The 22,913-nt window shown below is 38.6% G+C and overlaps 1 protein-coding gene across 1 annotated transcript in view; it reads left to right on the forward strand.

Moving 5' to 3' along the window:
* LOC108716186 (CUB and sushi domain-containing protein 1-like) overlaps window positions 1-22,913 on the forward strand; it is an 882,106-nt gene that overhangs the window by 220,811 nt on the left and 638,382 nt on the right. Inside the window, exon 3 of the mRNA XM_041563770.1 lies at window positions 3,689-3,801. Within this exon, the coding sequence (XP_041419704.1) occupies window positions 3,689-3,801 (113 nt within the window). The remainder of the gene's footprint in view (window positions 1-3,688; window positions 3,802-22,913) is intronic.

Genomic DNA, 22,913 nt, shown 5'->3' on the forward strand with positions numbered 1-22,913 from the left:
CAACTTTAGTTCAAGGTTAATGTCACATAAGATTTATTTCCACTAGAGGACATTGCATTGCTTTGTTGCTAAGTGGGTCAATAGCCTAGTTATATTAAGTGTATTCATGTAATTTTTTTTTAATTTAAAAATACCACTATTGTCATTAAGATACCATTGCTTTCACGGTAGGCATCACATATTCGCCTTGCCAAGTTTCCCTAAAGTGGCATTTCACTATTCCCACTTGATAAAGCTGGCATAAAGATTTTATGGAATGCCAAAAAATGGAAATCTACAGCTGTCCTTGAAACAGACAGAACTATGCAGCTCTTGTTTTTTTAGATAAAAATCGATTCTCACAATTTTCAATTCTTAAAAACAGTTTTGTCTATAAGCTTAAAAACGTGCATAAATCATAAGTTTATTTTATATATATATATATATATATATATATATATATATATATATATATATATATATATATATATACACACACACACACACGGCTATTACTCAGCACTCATAGGACTTAAAAATGTATAGGGTTAAAAATGAAAAAAAAGGTTTTTATTGTGCAAAATCGACATTTTGGTCACATTTTCTGCCATCACTGTCAGGCTCTGCTGGGATTCAAGCCAGTGACCATTGGGTTTCTGGCTCAATGCCTTAACCATTTGGCCAGATGAGCAGCCTGCAGGGTTGCTCACTATGTGTTACCTGGCCTCTGCAGCCCCAGTCCAGCAGCAGCCTGATTGGTTGCAGTCATCCAATCAAGTAGACTCTGCCCTATATAAGACCAGCTCTCCAAACAATCCTTGCCTGAGCATTATCTTCCCATCCTAGCAGTGTGGCAATGTCCCTAGCTACGGGTTCCTGTTCTGGCCTCCTTCCTATTCTGCCTTATCTTGTCCTGCTGTGCCTTGTCTGAACCCTTCCCTGTCTTGTCCTGCCTGGCTCTGAACCCTGTCTTGATCTGCCTTATAGTGATGGGCGAATTTATTTGCCAGGCGCAAATTCACGGCGAATTTGCATGATTCGCCTCCAGCGAATAAATTTGCGAAATGCCCACGAAAATTCGCGGCAAAAATTCGCCGGCGTCAAATTTTTTTTTTCAAAAAACAGACGCCGGCGTCAAAAACGGGCGCCGTCATCAAAAAAACGCGAATTTTTCGGCGAAGCGAAATGGTGCAAAATTCGAACATCACCACTGCCTTACCTTCCCCTTCCAGTTCTGCTCCTGTCCTGCTTTAAACCTTGATATTTCCTTGCTTTAACCCTGCCCAGCTTTCTTTATTATCTGAATATTGTTCTGCTCCTCACTCCAAACCAGTCCTAATCCAGTCCTGATCTTTGCCCTCTCCATCCTGTTCCGCTCTGCACCTGTTTCAGTCTTACTCATTGCCCTCTTCAACCTGTTCCTGCCTTCCCTTTATGTGTTCCCTGGGCACATCCAGCTCCTGCCTCAAGGACTCACCCTCCCCTCATCAGTCTCCACAGCACCCCCTACCTAATACTTGACAGTCACCAACCCCTCCATGGCATTTTATATCTGAAATTATACACTGCACTTGCAAAATGTAAATTACCCTTACTGTTTACAAAAGTATTTAATCTCTACACATTAACACATAATTTGTAAAGCAACCCTTTGCAGAAATACCAGATTAGGGGGTTATTTATTATGGTTTGAGTTGTGTTTTCAGGTTAAAAAAGGTCATGTACTGTAGGTTCCCTTGAACCTTCATGATGTTTTTGTATTTTTCAGGGGGTTTTGCCCCAAAACCCTCAACTCGAACTTGCAGAATTTAGTTTTTTCCATTCAAGTTTTTCCTAAATAAGAAACCATTAGAGTTGTGAGCTCATTTGAAGTATAAAAACGCTAAACCTTTGATAAATAACCCCCATATCGTTTTTGAGTAAGTATCAGATTTTTTTCTCTTTATGACTGATTTTAACCCATTCATCCAAGCAGTTTTGTTGCTCATGATGCACCTTAATAATTTCTCAACTAAACGGAGATCGGGGATTTGGTTGGGCCATTGTAGTACATTTGCCCTATAGTTCCACAGTATAACTTTGGCTTTGTGTTTGGGATAGTTGTCCTACTGCATCATAAACTGTTCTTCAACTTTCATCTACATATAGGTATAGTATTTTAAGAAACATCCAATTCATGTTGATGAAAGGCTTCCCTACAACACGATGATCACCACCAAAATGTTTCTTTTACTAAAGTATAGTATTTTTTGAGATGTCACCATTATTAAATGTAAACCACACACACACATAACTCGATCTTCGCTGAACACAAAACCTTTTTCCACTGGGTGACTCCAGATATGCTTTCACATGGGTTGTTTTTATTATTTTGTACCATTCTCCCACCCTCCCATAGAGGTCAATGCTATGCTCTTTAAACATATATAAAAGTTGAAGTGGAGCACTCAAAAGTACAAGGCAATGTCCTACAATGGTCCAAACAAAGCCTTGAACTCAATCCAGCAGAGAGTCTGCAGCTCTTATTAAAATTTGAGGTACTGTACATGCATCATCACATTAACTTACACAATCTGGTGCAAATCTATCAGGAAGTTTTTTTTCAATAAGTTTGTATCAGCTTTGCTCACTCGTTAAGAGAGGATTTGACCTGTTTTTTCAGGCAGATTTGCTCCAGGTTGTTCAAGTTAATATTGTGGGACTTGTGTACCTTAATAATTTCTCAATTAAACTGAGATCAAGGATTTCTAGGTCACTGAAGGACATTTAGCCTATTCTTCACAGTATAACTTTGGCCTACACAAACTTTCATCCAACTTTCACCTACTTATAAAGGTATTTAATTTTAATAAAAAATGGCATCCATGATAATGAAAGGCAGCCCTTCAACATAATGCTACCACCACCATGCTATCACTGGTCTGTAGTTGGTATCTGATCAGCATTCTTCTCTGGTAGTGATGGGCGAATTTATTCGCCAGGCGCGAATTCGCGGCGAATTCGCGCGATTCACAAAACGTCCGAGAAAATTTGCGGCAAAAATGGCCACCGGCGTAAAAAAAACGTGCGTTGGCGTCAAAAACGAGACGCCGGCGCTGTTTCACAAAATTTTCGCCATTTCGCGAATTTCGTGCAAAATTCAAAAATTTTTCGGTGAAGCAAAACGGCGCAAATTCGCCCATCACTATTCTCTGGATCTGCTTTAAAACCCAATTGACCTCTAGGGTATTCTATGTATGGACATTTTACAAATAATCCTGTGCCTTTTCCCCAGAATTCATTTTGCTTTGCATATCAGAGAGTGGGGTCTTCTCAACCATTGGATCAATGGATTGCCTGCACACAGACAGTTGTAAGCTTTAAAAATGCTCAAAATGTAGGGCTTTTAACATAGTCTCAGGTTCCAATAGATATTTCCTTCTGTGAAAACCAGATTTTATGCTCTGATTAAATGAAAATTATAATAAAAGAAATAGTAATTAAGTAGGTGTGACTTAGTTTGCCTGCTTATCGCTATAATTGTTATATAGCAATTAAAGAGAAGATATTAGTTACTACAGATAAGAAATTAAACGTTCTTTCAAACCTTCACTCTTTGCCATGTATAGTAATAGTACATTCTAGAACAATATACAAAAGAAATTTCTTTTTATCTGTATTTTTTTGTAGATTATCTAACATTTTCTATGTTTATTGTTTTGCCTTGTAGCTTATCAGGATTCCAGCTGCCTTCATCCATAGTAAGCACAGGATCCATTCTTACAATCTGGTTCACAACAGATTTTGCAGTAAGTGCTCAAGGGTTTAAAGCTGTTTATGAAGGTAGGTTTGACATGTTTGCCAATGTTTTTCTGATGTTTAAACCATTATAGTTACCAAAGAATTGTTGGTAAATGTTTGTGCATTAGATTTGTGTTAAGCTCATTTTTGATTGACTGGCAGCAGAAATGCAGTGGATACAGACCTGAAATGAAATCTAAATGTATTCATTCTGGGGTCCAAAAAGTAACATTTGAAATGTAATAATTGTATCTTGCAGCAAAATATAAAATAGGTCTCATACTGCATTCAAGGGAATGCTAACTGCTGTATCACTGGTCTTTACTGTATTATTTATTGTTCTGATTTTGCACTCGTCAAAGGACTCCCAATATGTGAATTGTTTTCATTTTTTGTATTAGTATAGACTCACACCCTAATCATGCTTATATTGATAAAAAAGGAAAAGGCCTAATGCTTAGACTTCTTAATTCAGGGAAATGATGAAAAAGATGGGGTAAATAGTAAAATAGTAAATAAATAGAAAGCTATAATACTTTTATCAACAAGAGTGACTCAACTTTGTACGAAAAACCTCTTAACAGGTTAAAAGAAAATAATTATCTTGCCAAAATGAATCAAGATTTTTTTAATTCTCTCTACTAAATGACATGGTTGGAAGTGTCACTATATAAACAGTCTGTGATGTGTAAGAGGTAATTGGTCTTTTTGAAAGGTTGTCACTGAGAAGTATAAGCAATGCATTTGCATAAAAGTCTGTTTTGCAACAGCCATCAACAGTATCATATTATCAGACATTGCTGCTGTCTCGGGTCTCTTAAAGTCAATTTAAAACATATATACAGTTATCAACACATCAGTTTACAGGCAGGTCTATCTCAAGGCTTCTATCTATCTATCTATCTATCTATCTATCTATCTATCTATCTGCATTGGTAATTGTGTTGAAGTGCTGCATACGTCATCTTTAATTTAAATACATTCAATACTTGAAAACTTGAAATAATAAAATGCAAAAAAAAGGTAAAAAACCCCTGAAATTTCCATGAAAAATAAAAGGCATAATACATTTCCGACAGTAGCAGATCATGAGAAGGTTTTTGAAGGTCGCTTCCAAGGGCCTATAAATCCGTAGGTGCTCAGAGAGATGTCAACGCAAACCACTGCAATACCTGGATTATTTGCAAATTTGATTATCAGGCTAATGGTCACACATTTGCCTCATGTAATAACATTTAACTGGTGCAATTCAACAATTCAACTGGTTTTGCTATCCCATTTTTCTTATTTGGGTTCTAGGGGATTTTAACAGGTAGAAGAGAATGGGCAAACAGCTTAGGAAATGTATTCAGGGCAGTACCAGGTACTGAAGCGGACCACCACAGATGATGGAAGAGAATTTGTTTATTACTACCTGAATCTTTCTCATTGTCTTAAATTGATTATTCCAGATCTAAATTCTGGTAACATAAACTACATATAAACAGGGATTATCTCTCTGTATAATTTATTATCAAGTTATTAACATTTATGCACACTCTAAAAATGTAAGTTTCCAGTTTATCCATTCTCAAAGTAGGAAAAGAAACGTTGTTTTTTTCAAAGATAACACTTTAATTGTTTCGCATGATTAGAGATCAATAGAAGATCAATAGAAGATTTTTTTAGTTGCAATGCATGCCATAAATGCCTGAGGTTATAGAGGTGATAACTTTGTTCTCTAGTGAATTTTAAGGTCATACTTCTGTGTTTAGTAGAATATACCATACTGTTCCCCTTAAAACAGTAAATGGTCCTGGAATTTTTGTGCAATGTAGGTACAGACTGTTTGGTCTTTTTCAAACTGTTAAATGCCGCATGCTTTTTTTTATTGCTGACATATACTGCTAATTAGATGACAAGTTTAAATGATTGTCCAGTGTAGCTGTCTCTGTTATTGTGGTGTAATTACTTAAAACTTAAAGATAAGTAAACCTTTAAAATAACTGAATGTTACATTGATGAAAGTGTTATTCTAAGCACCTTTGCAATTTACATTCATTATATTTTTTTTCAATTGAAAAACATTAAGGGATATGTATCCTCAGTGCCGGGCCACGCTGGGCAGGTGCCCTAGGCAGGCCGGGCAGTCGCGGCGCCTGTTTGGGGTGTGCACGCGCGAATTTATGCTCGCATGCGCAAATTTGCGTACGCATGCTCACATTTGCGATATAGTGCGCATGCGTGAAGTTCTCGCGCATGCACAGAAGCACAAAAAGCGTGAAGAAACGGTCAGAGAAGGGAACCGGACTTGGGGTAGGCGACAGAGGAGGTACATGCCTGTCGCCCTCCCAGCTTTGCACTCTAGGCACGTGCCTACTCTGCCTACCCCTAGTTCCGGCCCTGTGTATCCTGTTAATATGAATTTTGTTACAGCAGCAAACTTCATTCATATTAACAGATATGCAAGAGCAATGCACCTACTCATCCACTTAGAATAAAATTGGTGATTCATTGCATTAGGCTATTTGACAATGATAAAACATTAGGGACAATGATAAAACATGCTTAATGATATATGTGGTGACCTACTCCCAATAAACATACATTTATGAAAGCTTTTGCTATACCTTATGTTCTATTTATTTTTTCTTCTCATATTGCAGCTATATTTTATACGTTACATTTCAAACTCAGCTGGAATTAACTTTAATAGATTCCTCTGAACTCAGCTGTTAAAATAAAACAACAGTTATAATAATGGACTGCTATATGTACACTGAAAAGGTCACCCAGGTGCATTAATGATAATAACAGAAAAATCCAACAGCCACCAGCAGTTCTTATTATCTAACCTCCTGTTGATAAAGTCAGTAATAAAAGATGGCTATTGCCTCTAAACCTTCTGTTGCACCAAAGGGGCTTTTTTTCTGAAACAATGGTTCCCCAAATCCAAAATCTTTTTATTTAAGCATACTTATACTTTAGACCTGCATTTGAATGAAATTGTCTTCATTGGGTGCATGTATAGGAGATTCACTAAGCCAATGAACTCAGTAGTTGGGTGTAAAAAAGACAAAAAAATAAAGGGATTATGTCATGATTTTTATGGTTTACTCTTTATTTCTAAATTACACTGTTTAAATTTCAAATAATTTACTCTACTATTCAAAATGATGTTCTTGAGCCAACAATTTTTTTTAGCTGTAATAGTGGTGCGGAGGCAGCAATCTCAGTACATTGTACCCAATCCTGAGCTTTGAGAAGGATACAGCACTTCAGGATGACAATTGTTTCTCTCCTTCCCATTGTATTATACCATAACATGGTTCCTAGTGGTAGACATGAGAATAGCGTGATTTGTTTTCTAGGCGAGAATGACTTGAACTGTTGCGTGTGGGGATTTTAGAGAATTTAGAGCATCAAAGATGGAGTGGTTTATTTTGACTTTGTTAGTTTTTTTTTTAAACTTTGAACAATCCTATATAACATAATATAACAGCTATTTAACAACTTATTTTAAAAAGTTAAATATAATCTACAGTATTGGAAGATCAGTTTCCTCAGAGATACTAGCATTGTATGTGGTTTTATTTAGATATGTATATGATACCCCTTTTATATCTGAGTATACAGGCTAAAAGGTCAATGAACATAAAGTCACATACATCACTAAAAGATAAGGCACCTAAATCACCTATTACTAATTTAGAATAATTATGTCTAAGCCTATTTGTACTGCTTCAGACACAGTGCCTGGTTATTCCCAGTCCACACAAGCTTGGCTATTCAGAGGATATCATTTATACACAGCCGTTGCATAAAATGTGTGTCACGCTCGCTTTCCAGAGAATATTAAAATCTTAGATTACTTCAGTATTTTTCCCTTAATTATGTTCCTTACTAAATTATGTAAAAATAGTACTGTGATTTCTATACGTTTGTCAGAGATTTTAGTCTGCCATAGAAGTATCCTTCCTTCAAATGAGAAACCACTAACGTTTTCCTCTTCACTACATTCAGCAAGATTGATCATTTGTGACAACACAGTTAAACTTTTTTCTATGGTTGGCCAAAATTATTTAGCAAAGGAATGAAGAAACAAGTTTAAGTAAATGGCATTATTTTCATCAGTTCAAATATTGCCAAACCAGTAAACATTGCCAAACCAGTAAATATTGCCAACCCAGTAATTATCCCTAGGTGTTTAGGGGCCTTTCCATAAACCTTACATTTAACTTAGCTCAGTGTTTCAATCAGGCCACAATGGACAATATCCCAGATCTGAGAATTTGCTTCTTGCACTACTTTCTCACAGAATATTCGCAAGCATTACCAGCGCCGATCCTTGCCTTTATGCCTCCTGAGACGGCCTTCCATTGCCGCCCCCACCCCTCCTCACGGTGCTCACCTTTTCAGCACCGGAGGGGGTCGGGGGCGCTGCATGTCACTAGTGCAGAGAGCGCAATTGCACTCTGTGCACTAGAAGAGCCAAATTTCCGGGTTGAAAACTGGAAATTCGGCTCTTAGTTACCAGGAGCGGCATTTTTGCCGCCCCCGGCAACCAGGGGGGCGCTGCCGCTTGAGGCGAGCGACTCAACTGGCCTCATTGGTGGAGCGACCCTGAGCATTACATTACATTACATTACATTAACTGTTTTCGATTTCAAGGCTGTTGGAATCATTTGAGAATCACTCAAATCTAAAAGAGAAGTGAAAAAATTTGGAAAGATCTATTACATGCAAAAAGAAATACAGGCATATTATCTTATATTTGGAATACATGGGAACCAGGATTTTCAATTTCAGTCAACATGGGTTCATTTGAACAAACTTTTTCTTACTAGTTTTGTGGAAATCAGCAAACATTCTTTTTGTATAAATAATAAATCCTGGAAGAGGATAATCGAGTATTAGAGGTTTTGAAGACTTCCTATTGCTTTTTTGTTCACATTTGGTGCTAAAGGGAGCTGTCTGAAAATGACGCAAGTAACCTGCTGACCACTTTTTCTCTGTTTTCTGTATGTGATTTCAACTTCATTTTGGGTTTGACATTTTTTTTTTAAACAAAAGTTTATGGAAATTTCTTCACCAGCTCAGCGTTGGCAAAATACAATTATTTGACTACATTTTAGCTAAATGTTATTATTTTTATACATAATAATGGCATGTTATTATTTTTGATGAAATCATGGAAACTAATTGTTTTTCTCCTTCAATTATTGTAAGTTGTAATATTGGTATGTAGGCAGCCATCTCAGGTCATTTTGCTGATCATGTGCTTTCAGAAAGAGCCAGTGCTGCACTATGGAACTGCTTTCTGACAGGCTATTGTTTTTCCTACTCAATGTAACTGAATGGGATCACAGTGGGACATGGGTTTTAACTATTGAGTGCTGTTTTAGATGTACCTGAGAGCTGTTATCTGGTTAGGTTCCAATTGTTCTGCTGATGGGCTACTGGAAATGACTGGAGGAGGGTGATATCACTCTAACTTGCAGTGCAGCAGTAAAGAGTCACTAAAGTTTATCAGAGCACAAGTACAATTTCTGGGGACACCTGGGAAACTGATAATATGTCTACCCCATGTCAGATTTCAAAATTAAATATAAAATAATCAGTTTGCTCTTTTGAAAAACAGTCAGTGCAGAAGTCTGCTGCAGCAGCACAATTAACTGAAAACTGAAAATTACGGGGAAAAAAAATGTTTTCCTTTGACAGTATCCCTTTAAATGAACAATAGCATTGATACCTTTGTTCAGAAGAACTTTTGGAAGCATATAAGATATGCAAGGTGCCAGTTCCAGCAAAGGAAATTGACAAAATGAGCCAAAGTAGTATACAGTACTATAGGTATGTGACCTCGGGGTTGCTGTTCTTTTTTGTGAAATATCTGAACTTTTTACCATGCAGCCAAGGCAAGCTACACAAGCAGGGTGCTGCCCTTAAGAAGATATATATATATATATATATATACATATAAATATCATGGCATAGCAATCAGCACATTAGGTAATTACCCTCATATTGCATTTAAAAAAAATCTGCAATAGTTGATGTTGTCTATCTATATGTGTTAGGTGCCATTCCCAATAAAGATCTATCTTCATCAATGATTAGTATCGCTGCGAGACGCATCTTCATTTATGATTGGTAATGCTGTATCTTGTGCATTTTATTAGGTCTCTATTATGAGAAAAAAAAAAATATAACAATTATGTTACATTATGCACTGGCAATATTTGACAGCATAATTGCTATTCTCCTTATTGCTGCAATTAACTGTTGATTCTGTTTCAGAGGTGTTCAGTGAAAACAGATTTAGAACATATTCTTTACCATCACAGCAACAAATAATTATGTATTGAAATCAAATGAAATCTACATACACCAATAGAAAACAACATTGTAAAGGTAATTGTATGTCAATTGCTCAAATTAAAAATGCAAAACAGTGACACGAAACTCCTTTGTCAAAGAAACTAGAAAAACACACCATTCTAGTCAGGTTATGTTTAGATTTCAAAATGCCTATTTTTAGCAAAGCGATAATTAAGGGATAAAAAAGAAAGTTATTTGGGTGGAACATTTTACCATGTAATGTAAGGTTCATTAAACACTAAGCATACAAAGCTATTATTCTTTAAATATCAGGGGTTTTATTAAAGAAGCCACGATTAAATCCTCATCATGGGCATTTAGTACAAGCAAATTATTTATTAGTTTTCTCTGTTTATTTAAGGCCACAGAATAATATTGGTAGCAACCATAGTCTAAATATGGAAAATTAATGTTTCATATTTTGAGGCTCATTTACCACAAGGTGCAAAGATGAGTCTAGATATGTAACCATTACCTACACTCATATATACTAAAGCTGTGTGCTTGGTTGCCAAATGTTGCCAAGTTTGGTGCATGAAATTCAATATGCTGCCACTAGTGATGAGCAAATTTATTCACCAGCTATGGATTCGCAGAAAAATTCCGAATTTCCCATTAGCAATTTTTTTTTGCTAAACTGTGGCAAAAATTCACTGTGGAAAATTCGCGAAAAAATGCCCATTGACTTTAATGCGTTAGGACAAAAAAAGGCGCCATAAGAAAAAATGCCTGTTGCCTTTAATGCATTTGGAGAAAAAAGTTGCCATAAGAAAAAACGTCCATTGACTTTAATGCATTTGGAGCTAGAAGACTTCAATGTCGTCATTTCGCACATTTTTTCTCAGTTTGATAAATTTTTCGGCAAACCAAAACAGGACAGATCCACTCATCACTAGCTGCCACACAAAGTTCCCTATATCTAGACCCCAAATATTATAAAAGGCACAAAGTTTGACCAGGTGTAGTAACCCATAGCAACCAGCAAGAGTCAGTAAATGTTTCCTGAGTATTGGTTGATTCAGGGGATTAAACCTGTAGAAAATGTTGCACCTTTTATTGCATAATCCCCTAAAACCAACTTTGACCAGAAAATTAGCTCAGGGCTCTCTTTGCATATTGTGCCTATAGGTACTTAATGTTGCACAAGTTGAATTGTGCGCTGTTAAATTGAGTTTAACTGCATTCCAATTTTCCTTTAGCATGCTCCCTCTTTCCTTGGAATCTCAAGGAGTGCCTATTTGCTTGCAATTTACTAATAAATTATAAATCTTTGCACAACTAGCATCAGCTGCAAAATGTTACTACTGCCGTGGGAGCAATTATAGTGTGCCAATATTTTACCCTTTGCACACCTTTTGTAAATAAGCTGTATTACTTCATGATTATAAGCTATGTTTATGAAGCTAAAAATACAGATACATGGTTACTCTCAGTAAGGTCAATTACAGGTGTGTGATCCAGAAACCCGTTACCCAGAAAGATCAGAATTATGAGAAGGCAATCATAATTAATTTCATTTCCAGCAAATAATTGTCATATCTTAAATGATTTCCTTTTTCTGTGTAATAACAAAACAGTAGCTCATGCTTGATGGTAACTAAGGGCGCATTAATCCATTTTGGTGGCAAAACAATTCTATTGGGTTTATCTATACAAGATCCCATATACAGAAAACCCCAATTCCAAAGCATTCCGGGGTTCTAGATATTATACCTGCATTCTCTTTTTATATAATACTATCATATCTTTACACAGGGTTGGACACACATTAGGCACCTCAGGTCTGCCTCGCAACAACCCTCCTCCGGCCCCTCCGCCTACTTTTTTTCCTGCTCGCGCCACAATGGAAGGCTGGGAGGGAGGTCATGGGACAGCGCCAATAGCGGGGCTGACCCGGCGGGGCCCACAAGGGCCAGGAGTCCACCGCTGGCACAGTCCAACCCTGTCTTTACAGTCTGCACAGCATGCACACAGCACACAACCTTATGCTCTGTCCTTTCAATTTACCTAATACCTACTTGAAAATAACATAAGTGTGAAAAAGAAAAGGTTTTGATTAAAGTATCAGTATTTCCTTTTATGTTACTCAGTCCTGTTTCATTTATAATTTTTTAATAGATCACCAGCCCCAGTAAAGTACCAACTGTCGCATATGGCAGTTAAGCTTGCTAGTCAGTTATTGCTCATGCAGTCTTTAAAGGGACCCGTCACCCAAAAAAATTATTCACATTCCTATTTTATCACATTAGTCAAGCAAAATGAACTTTAATTACACTATATAAATTATTTGAATCTTGTTTCCATCAGTCTGGGAATTCATAATTATAGCAAGCAGGCAGCTGCCATTTTGTGGACACTGTTTTTAAGGAAAGCCTTGCATCATCTCAGAAACCTGTTTGTGCACCAGAATGGGGGACCTGATGTCCATCCCGATGCCCTGGCTACACAATTAAATGGTAAAGAGAACGGAGGAATGTGGGGAGAGCAGTGACATCTAGGAAGTGCTGAATGGAAAGTGAAAGTAATTGTCTGCCCCGCCTCTATGCCCAGGGGAGGGGCAGACAATACTTGATTGACAGCTGAGATTTTTAAATGAGCTTACAACAGCTATGAATGTTTTAATATAAAATAGAAATTCGATTTCATGTTTAATTTGAAAAGGACTTTTATTATACAGATTTTTGTTGCTGGGTGACAGGTCCACTTTAAGATCTGGTACTCCCAAGAGAAAATCTGCACATAGTACTCGTTTATTAAGAAGAGAGAATTATATTTAAAATAGTAAACTTAATATTGAGCTATTTCAAGTATGTAAGATTTAGATTAGAATTTAAATGTTAATATTCTCCACAAATCCTTCTAGTATGTCAGTTATATGTGAAACACTAGTGATTTAGAGATCTTAAAAAAATGAACTTTTATTTTACAGCTCCTAAAATAGAGAATTTTACTTACCTACTTGACGTAAATTCCTTTTCTTCTAGTCCCGACATGTCAGTACACATGGGGCATTGCCCCTCCCAGACCTGGAGGTAGGACCTATAACATAGCCAATCAAAATGAATCATGACCTATAACACCACATGACTTCCTCCTCACCACAGTTATACTTTTGTCATAGCAGTACAGTAACCAAAATAATAATTGGGATGGGAAACCCTGTACTGACATGTCGGGACTAGAAGAAAAGGAATTTACGTCAAGTAGGTAAGTAAAATTCTCTATTTCTTCTACGTCCCTCCATGTCAGTACACATGGGATCTACCAAGCCATGACCCAAAAACAAGGGGTGGGAATAACAAACATAGTGCAAAAACCAAACTGATGCTAAGGAGGCCCTGAGAAGAGGCCAGCATCACATTCATCCAACAGGGGAGCTGATAAAATGTATATCTCCTGAAAAGGGTAGATAAAAGGCACAAGAACAACATGTCCTAGGACATGGTAAACTATTGGCAACAAGAGCTACAAAACCAACCACTAAATTACAGAGACCGGCACTTGAGGAACAAGCATTGCAGATTAAGAATAAACATATTCTTCTTAAAAAGGTTCCCTCAGTGACTAGAGGGATACCTGAAAAAATCCTGCAACTGTTAAAACAAAAAGGTACCCTAGGACACAACCAGAATGATGGCAATAGCTATCTCAGAACTAAAATACCCTAGAAACCACCAAGAAATCAATCAGATCAGAAACATAACTTGCATACATCTATCACCAGTGCTGGAGAAATACACGATCCTCAGCAATAGCGAGTGGCCCTAAAAAGACTTGGCCCACATTAGCCTAGTCCTGCAGCTTAATGGAAGCAGCTCAAACCAGTGCTGACCGGAGTCAACTCCACACCAGAGATCAGTCCAAGATCCACCAACTCCATGCTAATAATACCTAATGAAGACTTAACTAAATGAACACCAACTCTGGGTTATCCTAAATCAGCATATCATTGTAACCATTGTAGAGCCATGCTGGTACAGCCCAGTAGCTCCACCAACCACCAAATCTAAACTGGGTATACAACAGCACAAGGATAAGCTGCTGAACCAACCAATGTGACTTAAGCCATCTATCAGTAAGCTATGCTGTTGCCCCAGCCAACTGCTACATAAGCAAGCAATGGGACCCAAGCCAATTACAGTTCTAGAAAACACCCACAAAAGCCGAGGCCACTACAACTCAAGCTGCACAATGCTACAGTTTATGCAAAAACTGAACCAAACCTGTGACCATACATAGAAGCTACTGAACCAGCCAACAGCTGGGGTCACAATCCAAAATCAGGCATGCCAGAAGCTTATAGCCTACAAACACTGGTACCAACCAGCAATGATGCACAATCCACTGGCATAGAGCCAGCCACCATACATGCAAACCAGTGGTGGACCAGCCAGCTATTATGTATGCCAACATAGATGTGCAAGGCCATTGTCACACTAGCAGGCCAAGATGCCCGTCAGCTGAAGTGTATGCAAAACACCAGAGTGGAATTCTAATACACAAGCAATAGTACATAAGCCAACTATTGTGAATGCCACCCTTGGGGACAAGGTCACCAACTGCACTGGCACCTGACACAAAAGTCAATTTCTATACATGCAACAACGGAGCACAAGCCAGTTGTTGAACTTGCAAAACCCTGGTCCACAAGCCAGCCTTATTGATAATAAGCAGTGGCATACAAGACCAAAAACAATGCATGTAAGGCAGAAGCAAAGATTAGCTGTAAGCCGACAACATATGACCAACATCAGCTGCTGAATACCAATCAGCAACAAAATTAGCTATGGGCTGTGAAACTCAGAGTAAACACCAGCTGATGGTACAACCCATGCTAGATCCAACCAAATAGTCAATCATGCCTACTGCTGGTGTAACCAGAACCATGCCTGCAAGGATTGCAGACAAGACAAAACCAATGGCTGTTGTCCTGCCAAGGATTGCCGCAAGGCAAACAGACATGCCCACCAAGGGCCACAGCAAAAACAGTAACCATGCCTATCAGCCGCCAGAGCCTGGTAGCCTATGCACCATAGGTCACAGCCAAGACTGGCAGCCACAAGCCCATAAGGACTATAATAAAAACTAGCGGCCACCTTAGCCAAGGGCCACAGAAAAGGCCAACAGCCCAAGAACCCTGGAAAAAGGCAAGCAAGCAGCTAAGTTAAGGGCCATGAAAACAGGCCCACAGCCATAATAACCCAGGTAAAAGGACAACCAAACAAATGTGCCAAGGGTAAAAGACCACATGAGCCAAAGGCTCAGGCAACAGGCCAGCAGAACAAGGGCCCTTGTAAAAGGCCAGCAGACCCAGGAGCCGAGGACCATGGTAAAAAGCCATGGACCAAAACAAGGCCTCTAACCCAAGCCAAGGGCCATAAGGAAGCCAGAGGCCACACAACCCCAGCTACCTGGCGAGATGCCCGAGGCCACACAAAGGGCCATAGACTACAAGCTGGCTTCAAGCATGTTAAGGTGCCAATAGACATAACAGTAAGTGCCCTTTAATCTACCAACAATTAAAGAAGGGAAACCTAAAATCACAAAAACTCAGTAGATGTAGTATAACTACAACTGAGCTCCCAACAAAAACCACCAGATGGGAATAGAATGTCTAAGAGAAGGCCTACTGTACTTCACACAAAAAGACGCCCTATAAATAGGAACACTGCTTGTTAAGTGTGGAAAGATCATAGGAAAAAATGGAGCACAATGCTGCTACAGCAGAACAAACCCCTAGCCGGTCCTGGAAATACCAGGTGTAATCAGAGCACACTTGCCTACTGTGTCTGCCCAGCGAACAAACCTAAGACCTCAGATGACATCAATACAAGAAGTCAGAGGGACACAGGCACCTAACCAGATAATATGCGCTAGACAGTGGGAAAAATCCAGTCCGATCCTTGGTGGCAGACTGCTTCTTAGGAGCAGACTCAGGGGCGTAACTACAGAGGAAGCAGACCCTGCGGCTGCAGGTGGGCCCAAAAGGTATAGGGACCCATGAGGCCCAAATAAAGAGCAATTTCAATATGTATTGGTAAAAAAGCACAACCTCTGGATATGTTAGGGGCCCTAAAATGAATTTGCTGTGGGGCCCAATGACTCAGGTTACAGCACTGAGCCGACTCAATGTAAGGAAGGAAGGGGCTACCATACTGCTTCAGCAGTGCAAGCCTCCAGCCAACCCTGCAAGCACCCTGTGTAATAAAAGGCAAATATAACCTCTGTGTCTGTACAGAGGACAACAGAAACAACAGTAGCAAACTGAGGAGTATCTGCACCTTACCTGATAGCAATGAAAAGTCCGCAGGATGGAAACTTCAGCTAGAACCCGGATAGCTTTCAGCTGAGGAACATAATTAGCTTATTAACATGCAGACTTGCTAGTGTAATGAATGTTTCAAACACACCGTGGATACTGATACTTACTGGATCCAGGTACCACCCTGCTTCAGCAGAGAGATTCACCAGCCAGTACTGAAGTACCTTGTGTAACTGCATTTTGCACAGAGGACACCAGCTCACAACATACAACTTCATATAATATAAGAAGGAACACAGGCAGCTTACCAGATAGCTCAGACTTGTCAGCAGGAATATCCACTCCTCATAAGAAAGGAAGGAGGTGCCATACTGCTTGAGCAGTATGGCACTCCTGGAAGTGCCTTAGGCACATGAGCCAATATAACCTCTGTGTCAGCCAAGAGGATGCAGGTTCACCCATACAAAACTTAAAATATTAAACAGCAATAGCAAAGGGGCCAAAGGAACACCTGCACCTTACCAGCTAGTGACTAGTTAGCTTGATGGAAACTCCAGCCAAAGCCCTGATAGCTTTCAGCTGAGGGACATATTAAGCTTATTAACATGCAGACTTCCCAGTGAATTTAATATTGCAATACACAACGGATACTGAGAAATCAAACTCACTGGATTCAGGTACCACACTGCTTAGGCAGAGGGATTCACCAGCCAGTACTTCAAGTGTAACAAGAGCCAATACTGTAACCAATACTGCATTTTGCACAGAGGACGCCAGCTCACAATATAAGACTTCAGATAATACAAGAAGTCAGATGAACACAGGCACCTTAACAGATAGCTCAGGCTTGTCAGCAGGGATATCCAGACAGGTGGAACACTGCTTGTTAAGAGCAGACTCATAAGAAGGAAGGAGGTGCCATACTGCTTGTTCAGTGCAACCTCTAGCCTTTCCTGGAGGTGCCTTAGTAACATGAGCCAATATAAATTCTGTTTCTGCACAGAGGATGCAGGTTCACCCATACAAGGCTTAAAATATTAACAGCAATAGCAACAGGCCGAAGGCACACCTGCACCTTATCAGATAGTGACTAATTAGCTGGATGGAAACTCCAGCCAAAGCCCCAATAGCTCTCAGCTGAGGGACATAATTAGCTAATTAGCATGCAGACTTCCCAGTGCACTACACATAGTAGATAATGAAGAATCATACTCACCAGCTTCAGGCAGTTATAACTAGCCCATATGCATACCCACGGCCCTTTTGCAGAAGTTCTGTAGAGTTCTGTAAAGTCTCACATAACTCAAAAGAAAAGGGGAGTCCAAAAAGCTCACAGGTAACAATGTGGGAAGCCCACACCTGTGTCTGTTCCCAAAAAAGCACTAGATTGAATCTTGTGCCTCGCTGGGCATATAGCAGGGGGGCTGTTTTAGCACAGGGCTAGGACCATGGGTAAACCCACACCTGCACTTCTTCCCAATAAGCGATAATTTACAGATTATGCGTCTTGAGGCATCAGGTAAATTCTCTTCCATTACCTGGGAATCATCCCTCTGTGTCCACACCGAGGTATAAAATAAACAAAACAACAACAACAAAACAAAAAAAAAAAAATAATACAGAAGAAAAAACAAAAGGCTCACAGGTAATAATGTGGGAAGCCCACAACTGTGTCTCTTCCCAAAAAGCACTAGATTGGATCTTGTGCATCGCTGGACATATAGCAGGGGGGCTTATTTTAGCACAGGACTAGGACCATGGCTATGCCCACACCTGCACTTCTTCCTAATAAGCGATAATTTACAGATTATGCGTCTTGAGGCATCAGGTAAAATCTTCTCCATTACCTGGGAATCATCCCTCTGTGTCCACACTGAGGAAAAAAAAAATAAATAAACAAACAAAAAGAAAAAACAAAAACTGTGTTTGATTTCTCTCAAAATTCACCAAAAAATAAAAAGTGAGGAGGGAGATCCTACCTCCCTGTCCAGTAGGACAAAAAATAACTGTGGTGAGGAGGAAGTCATGTGGTCTTATAGGTCATGATTCATTTTGATTGGCTATGTTATAGGTCCTACCTCCAGGTCTGGGAGGGGCAATGCCCCATGTGTACTGACATGGAGGGACGTAGAAGAAATACTTTTGATTTGATCAAAGAATGCAAAGAATGCAAAATGGCATGTGTATGTGAGGATCTGGCTCAGGTTTAGGTGGAAATAAATGTTTGCAAAGCTGTGAACTAAAAACAGAAGGCCAGGATTTATGTTACAATAACTCATTGTCAAGCAGCTTTGAAAACATCCATTGCTGTGCAGTAAACAACATTGCACAGTTAGAGGTCTCACTGATTAGACCACTCAAGGTGCATTTAGAAGTTGTTCCTCAGCAATATGTCCTTAAAGTAGCTCCAAGCTGATTTTTTTTACAGCATGGGTGCAAAAAAATAAATAAAAAAAATCAGCAATCAAAGTTCACCATAGCAAACATAATGTTTAAACCCTCTTTAATACAGAGCAACCAGGACCCAGCTGAAAAGCAGATGTTTCAGTGGATGGCACACTTTTGCTTCCTGATCACAGGTAGCAATTCAAGCAAGAGAAATATAAGGCAAGCTGTATGGTATTTCAAGACAAAAATAGAAGGTGAGCCAGACCAGGAGATGCTGCAAGAGAGCCCATATCATATGTGAATAAGGCTTGAAATACAGACCACCCTGTGTGGTTAAGGTAACTACTTCAAAGATATCAGAAGATGGCTAAAAATGGAAATATGGGAACATTGTATAATAACCTTAATTACAATACATGTGGAGTTCCCAGAAAGTAAATGGATAAAGAGAAAAAGAGAGGTGGGGGAGGCACATTAGTTAAAATATATTTCATATAATATATTTTGCTCTTATTTGTAGTAATTATCAATTTAAAATTGTTGGTTATTTTCACTGATTTAATATTCATTGATTTTATTAAACTGCCGTTAAAGGACATAGAAAGGAAAGGTAAATTCACCGGGTCAGCTAGTTTAGGCACACACCAGTAACTTGAATTGATTACCACAAACCCCAGGTGAGTGCTACACTCCAAGTGGCTTGGAGTAGATTTTAATGGATATGTGTGTAATGAATATAGATGTGCTTATTATTCGGACAATGAAGCCTGGAGACATGCTCTTGATAAAGGAACTCACCCCTCTCTTGGGGTTCTCTTGCATTTTAGATGGGAGGAAGACCCGCCATATTCCCAGGAATCAGAATGAATTTGGCTTTGGCTACATTATTTCAGGAGTCAGGAAAGTACAGAGAACAAACAAGCTAATTAGACAAAATCCTGTTTTCATGCATAAGCATTTTAAATTGCTTTTAAATTTCAATCGTTTTTTTTTTTAATTTTTTTTTTTATGTAATGCTTTTTGGGTGGGGGCCCCTTTAAATCAATATGCATAATATAAAATACAATAACCATAAAAAGCAGCAGAAGTGCTGTGTACTTAAAACCTGCAGCAAACAGGGGGTAAATACAGGCATTAATGACAAACAAACTAGAAGAAGCTTAGGGGCCGATTCCCAAAGGGTCGAATATCGAGGGTTAATTAACCCTCGATATTCGACTGGGAATTAAAATCCTTCGACTTCGAATATCGAAGTCGAAGGATTTTAGCGCAAATAGTGCGATCGAATGATCGAAGGATTATTCCTTCGATCGAACGATAAAATCGTTCGATTCGAAGGATTTTAATCCAACGATCGAAGGAATATCCTTCGATCAAAAAAACTTAGGAAAGCCTATGGGGACCTTCCCCTTAGGCTAACATTGAATTCGGTAGCTTTTAGATGGTGAACTAGGGGGTCGAAGTTTTTTCTTAAAATGACAGTACTTCGACTATCGAATGGTCGAATGGTCGAATGATTTTAAGTTCGAATAGTTCGATTCGAAGTCGTAGTCGAAGGTCGTAGTAGCCCATTCGATGGTCGAAGTAGCCCAAAAAACACTTACAAATTCGAAGTTTTTTTACTTCGAATCCTTCACTCAAAGTTAGTGAATCGGCCCCTAAATGTGCCTTTCATCTTCTGTTCCCCATTTATGTAGCTCAGCCAGGCACGTATTGTAAATTATATTTGTACTAGTTGTTAGCTACAGACTCCCAGTAGCTATTGATTACTGTTGAAGTCAGAAAGTTTCAAAGATGAGGTAGATTATAAGAAAAAGACGTCTACATTTTATAAAGAGTGTTGCCTGTGGAGTATGCTGGAGGACTGTGTCCATTATAGCATAATGGCCACATAGAAATGTAATAAGTGATTTGGTTAACTTCACTACAACTGCAAAACTGGTTCAGGCAAGAAGTAATTCAGTTTGCAGTGGTTCTATCACTGGGGGTCTTAAAAATAAAGGTTAGAAATGCTTATTTGCTCTCCTAGCCCAGTTTGAAGGTCAGTTAACATGAGATTTGAAGAAAAGACTTACTTGATATCTCAGATAATCTTACAAGTACAGCTAAATGGCTAATAGACCAATACTTTAACATGTATCTAATCATTGTATGAGCTTAGGCAAACTTACATCAAAGTATGAATCTTCTTTTAAAATAAAGCAATTCATTAGTAGGGTTTAAGTTAATGTGCTGCCTAGCCGGTGTGAGTTTCATTGTAGGCTAGTGACATGCTTTGGCAGTATGTGTGGGGCTATGTATTTTGGTATTATTCAACAAGATCTCAAACAATAATGTGGCTTTGTATGCTTATCAAGGACATTTTATTTTATCTAGGTATCAACTTACTCTTCATTGAAAAATATAGTCTTTTAATACTGTTAGTAACACTGCTCAGGGTCCACTTTGCACATATAATTCACCGGGGATGCTGGGAGCTGCAGTCCTTAACAGCTGGAAGACTTTGAGAGGACCAGTCTGATTGTATAGTATTTTGCATGTGTGATGCATTTTATTTCATTCTAATAACCACCCATGATGATTAAAATAAGATCCCTCTTAACTCTGCTTGTTTGTGCTGAAGGAAGTGATGAATCTAAAAGCCTACATTAGTCTGTCTATTTTTGTAAATGGACATCCATAGATGGTTTGTCTGTAGGTTCAATATCAGAAAGGTCATCATCCCTGCTATGAAGCAGTTTCTTCAACTATTTCCCCTGGGAATCCTGTCTAACAATACTCAGTAAATGAATTTTGTGAGCAGTGGTTTGTTTTCAATTCATTCAGTTGAATTATTTCAATCATGCTGGATTTATCCCCTTGCAGTTCAAGCTGGCAATATTTAATCTTTGTTCATTTACTCATGCTGTTCTCCTTGAACAAGGGGGCATCTTAAAACAAAATCCACCATTCCGTGATTTTGGTTTCTGTACTCCCCACACCTGCACTCACTACAAAATAAATCTAAGTGGTGTATCCTGCAGCTCCTAAAATGTGATTTATGAGACCTATCAACAAGCTAATTCCAATTTATTTGTCTTTGGAGCCCTCGGTAAAGATGCTCTGAGCTTGATCTCTACAGCCAACTGGCAATATCTCCATCCAGATGCTAGAAATTTAGAAGGAAAAGAAATGTATTAATTGGCACATTTTATCACTGTCATTCCTTGTGCCTCTGTAATTGCCCCAGTGAAACCTTACACACTGTGAAGAGCTTGAGCAAAATCCTTGTAGCTAGTCTGAAGCCGATAACTATCTGGCACAATACATTTTAAGTTGGTAAGATAAGTGGCAAGATTGATGATGCTACTTTCAGAGGCAGTGACTTTTTGTGAGGCAGCTTCATGTTCTTTACAGTATTTTAGCTCATAAATATTAATCTGAAAATGAAACAACGTCAATTTGGAAAATAACATGCATGTTAGCCAATGTAATACCTTGCTTTCTAACTTTTCATGTCACCAGTTTGAGTTTTTTTGTAAAAAAAATGCTATTCTGTCAACAAAAGGAAATAATTATGTGAAAAAAGTATATTCTGGACTAAAATGTAATGTGTGCTGCAAGAATAGCTCCTCTGGATTAATACTGGATTAATAGAGGTTAATATTTAAAAAAAAATGCAATTGTTGATCACTAAATAAATTTAATTTGCATAAACTTTTATCACTGCATTATGGTATTGTTCCAGCTTCTGTGTCTAGCATATCAGCATGGTTGTAGTAGAAAGTAAAAAATGTTATGGCCATTCATACTGCAATCAAAATGCGATATATATCTATAAAATTTTTAAAAAGATTGACTATTTGGTAATCTGTGGCAAATGACTTGTTATTGGACAAATGTATGTACCTAGGGCCTTATTATGTACCTAGGCCTTATTAGTATGTACAGTTATTGCCACTAGATTGATGAATTGTTACATTGCAGATCTATGGTGTTTTTAGGTGAGTAGGGTTTAAGAACGAGAAAGAAGTGGCACACCTTCTCTGGAATGCTCTTAAAAGAAGGTTAAAACACATTTATTTAGAGAAGCCTACCCTCACTCTGTTTAGCTACCAAATGCAATACCATATGCTACACCTCTCACCTTACTCTGTTGCACAGG

This window comes from Xenopus laevis, chromosome 5L, assembly GCF_017654675.1.
Source record: "Xenopus laevis strain J_2021 chromosome 5L, Xenopus_laevis_v10.1, whole genome shotgun sequence".
NCBI classification, from domain to species: Eukaryota; Metazoa; Chordata; class Amphibia; order Anura; family Pipidae; genus Xenopus; species Xenopus laevis.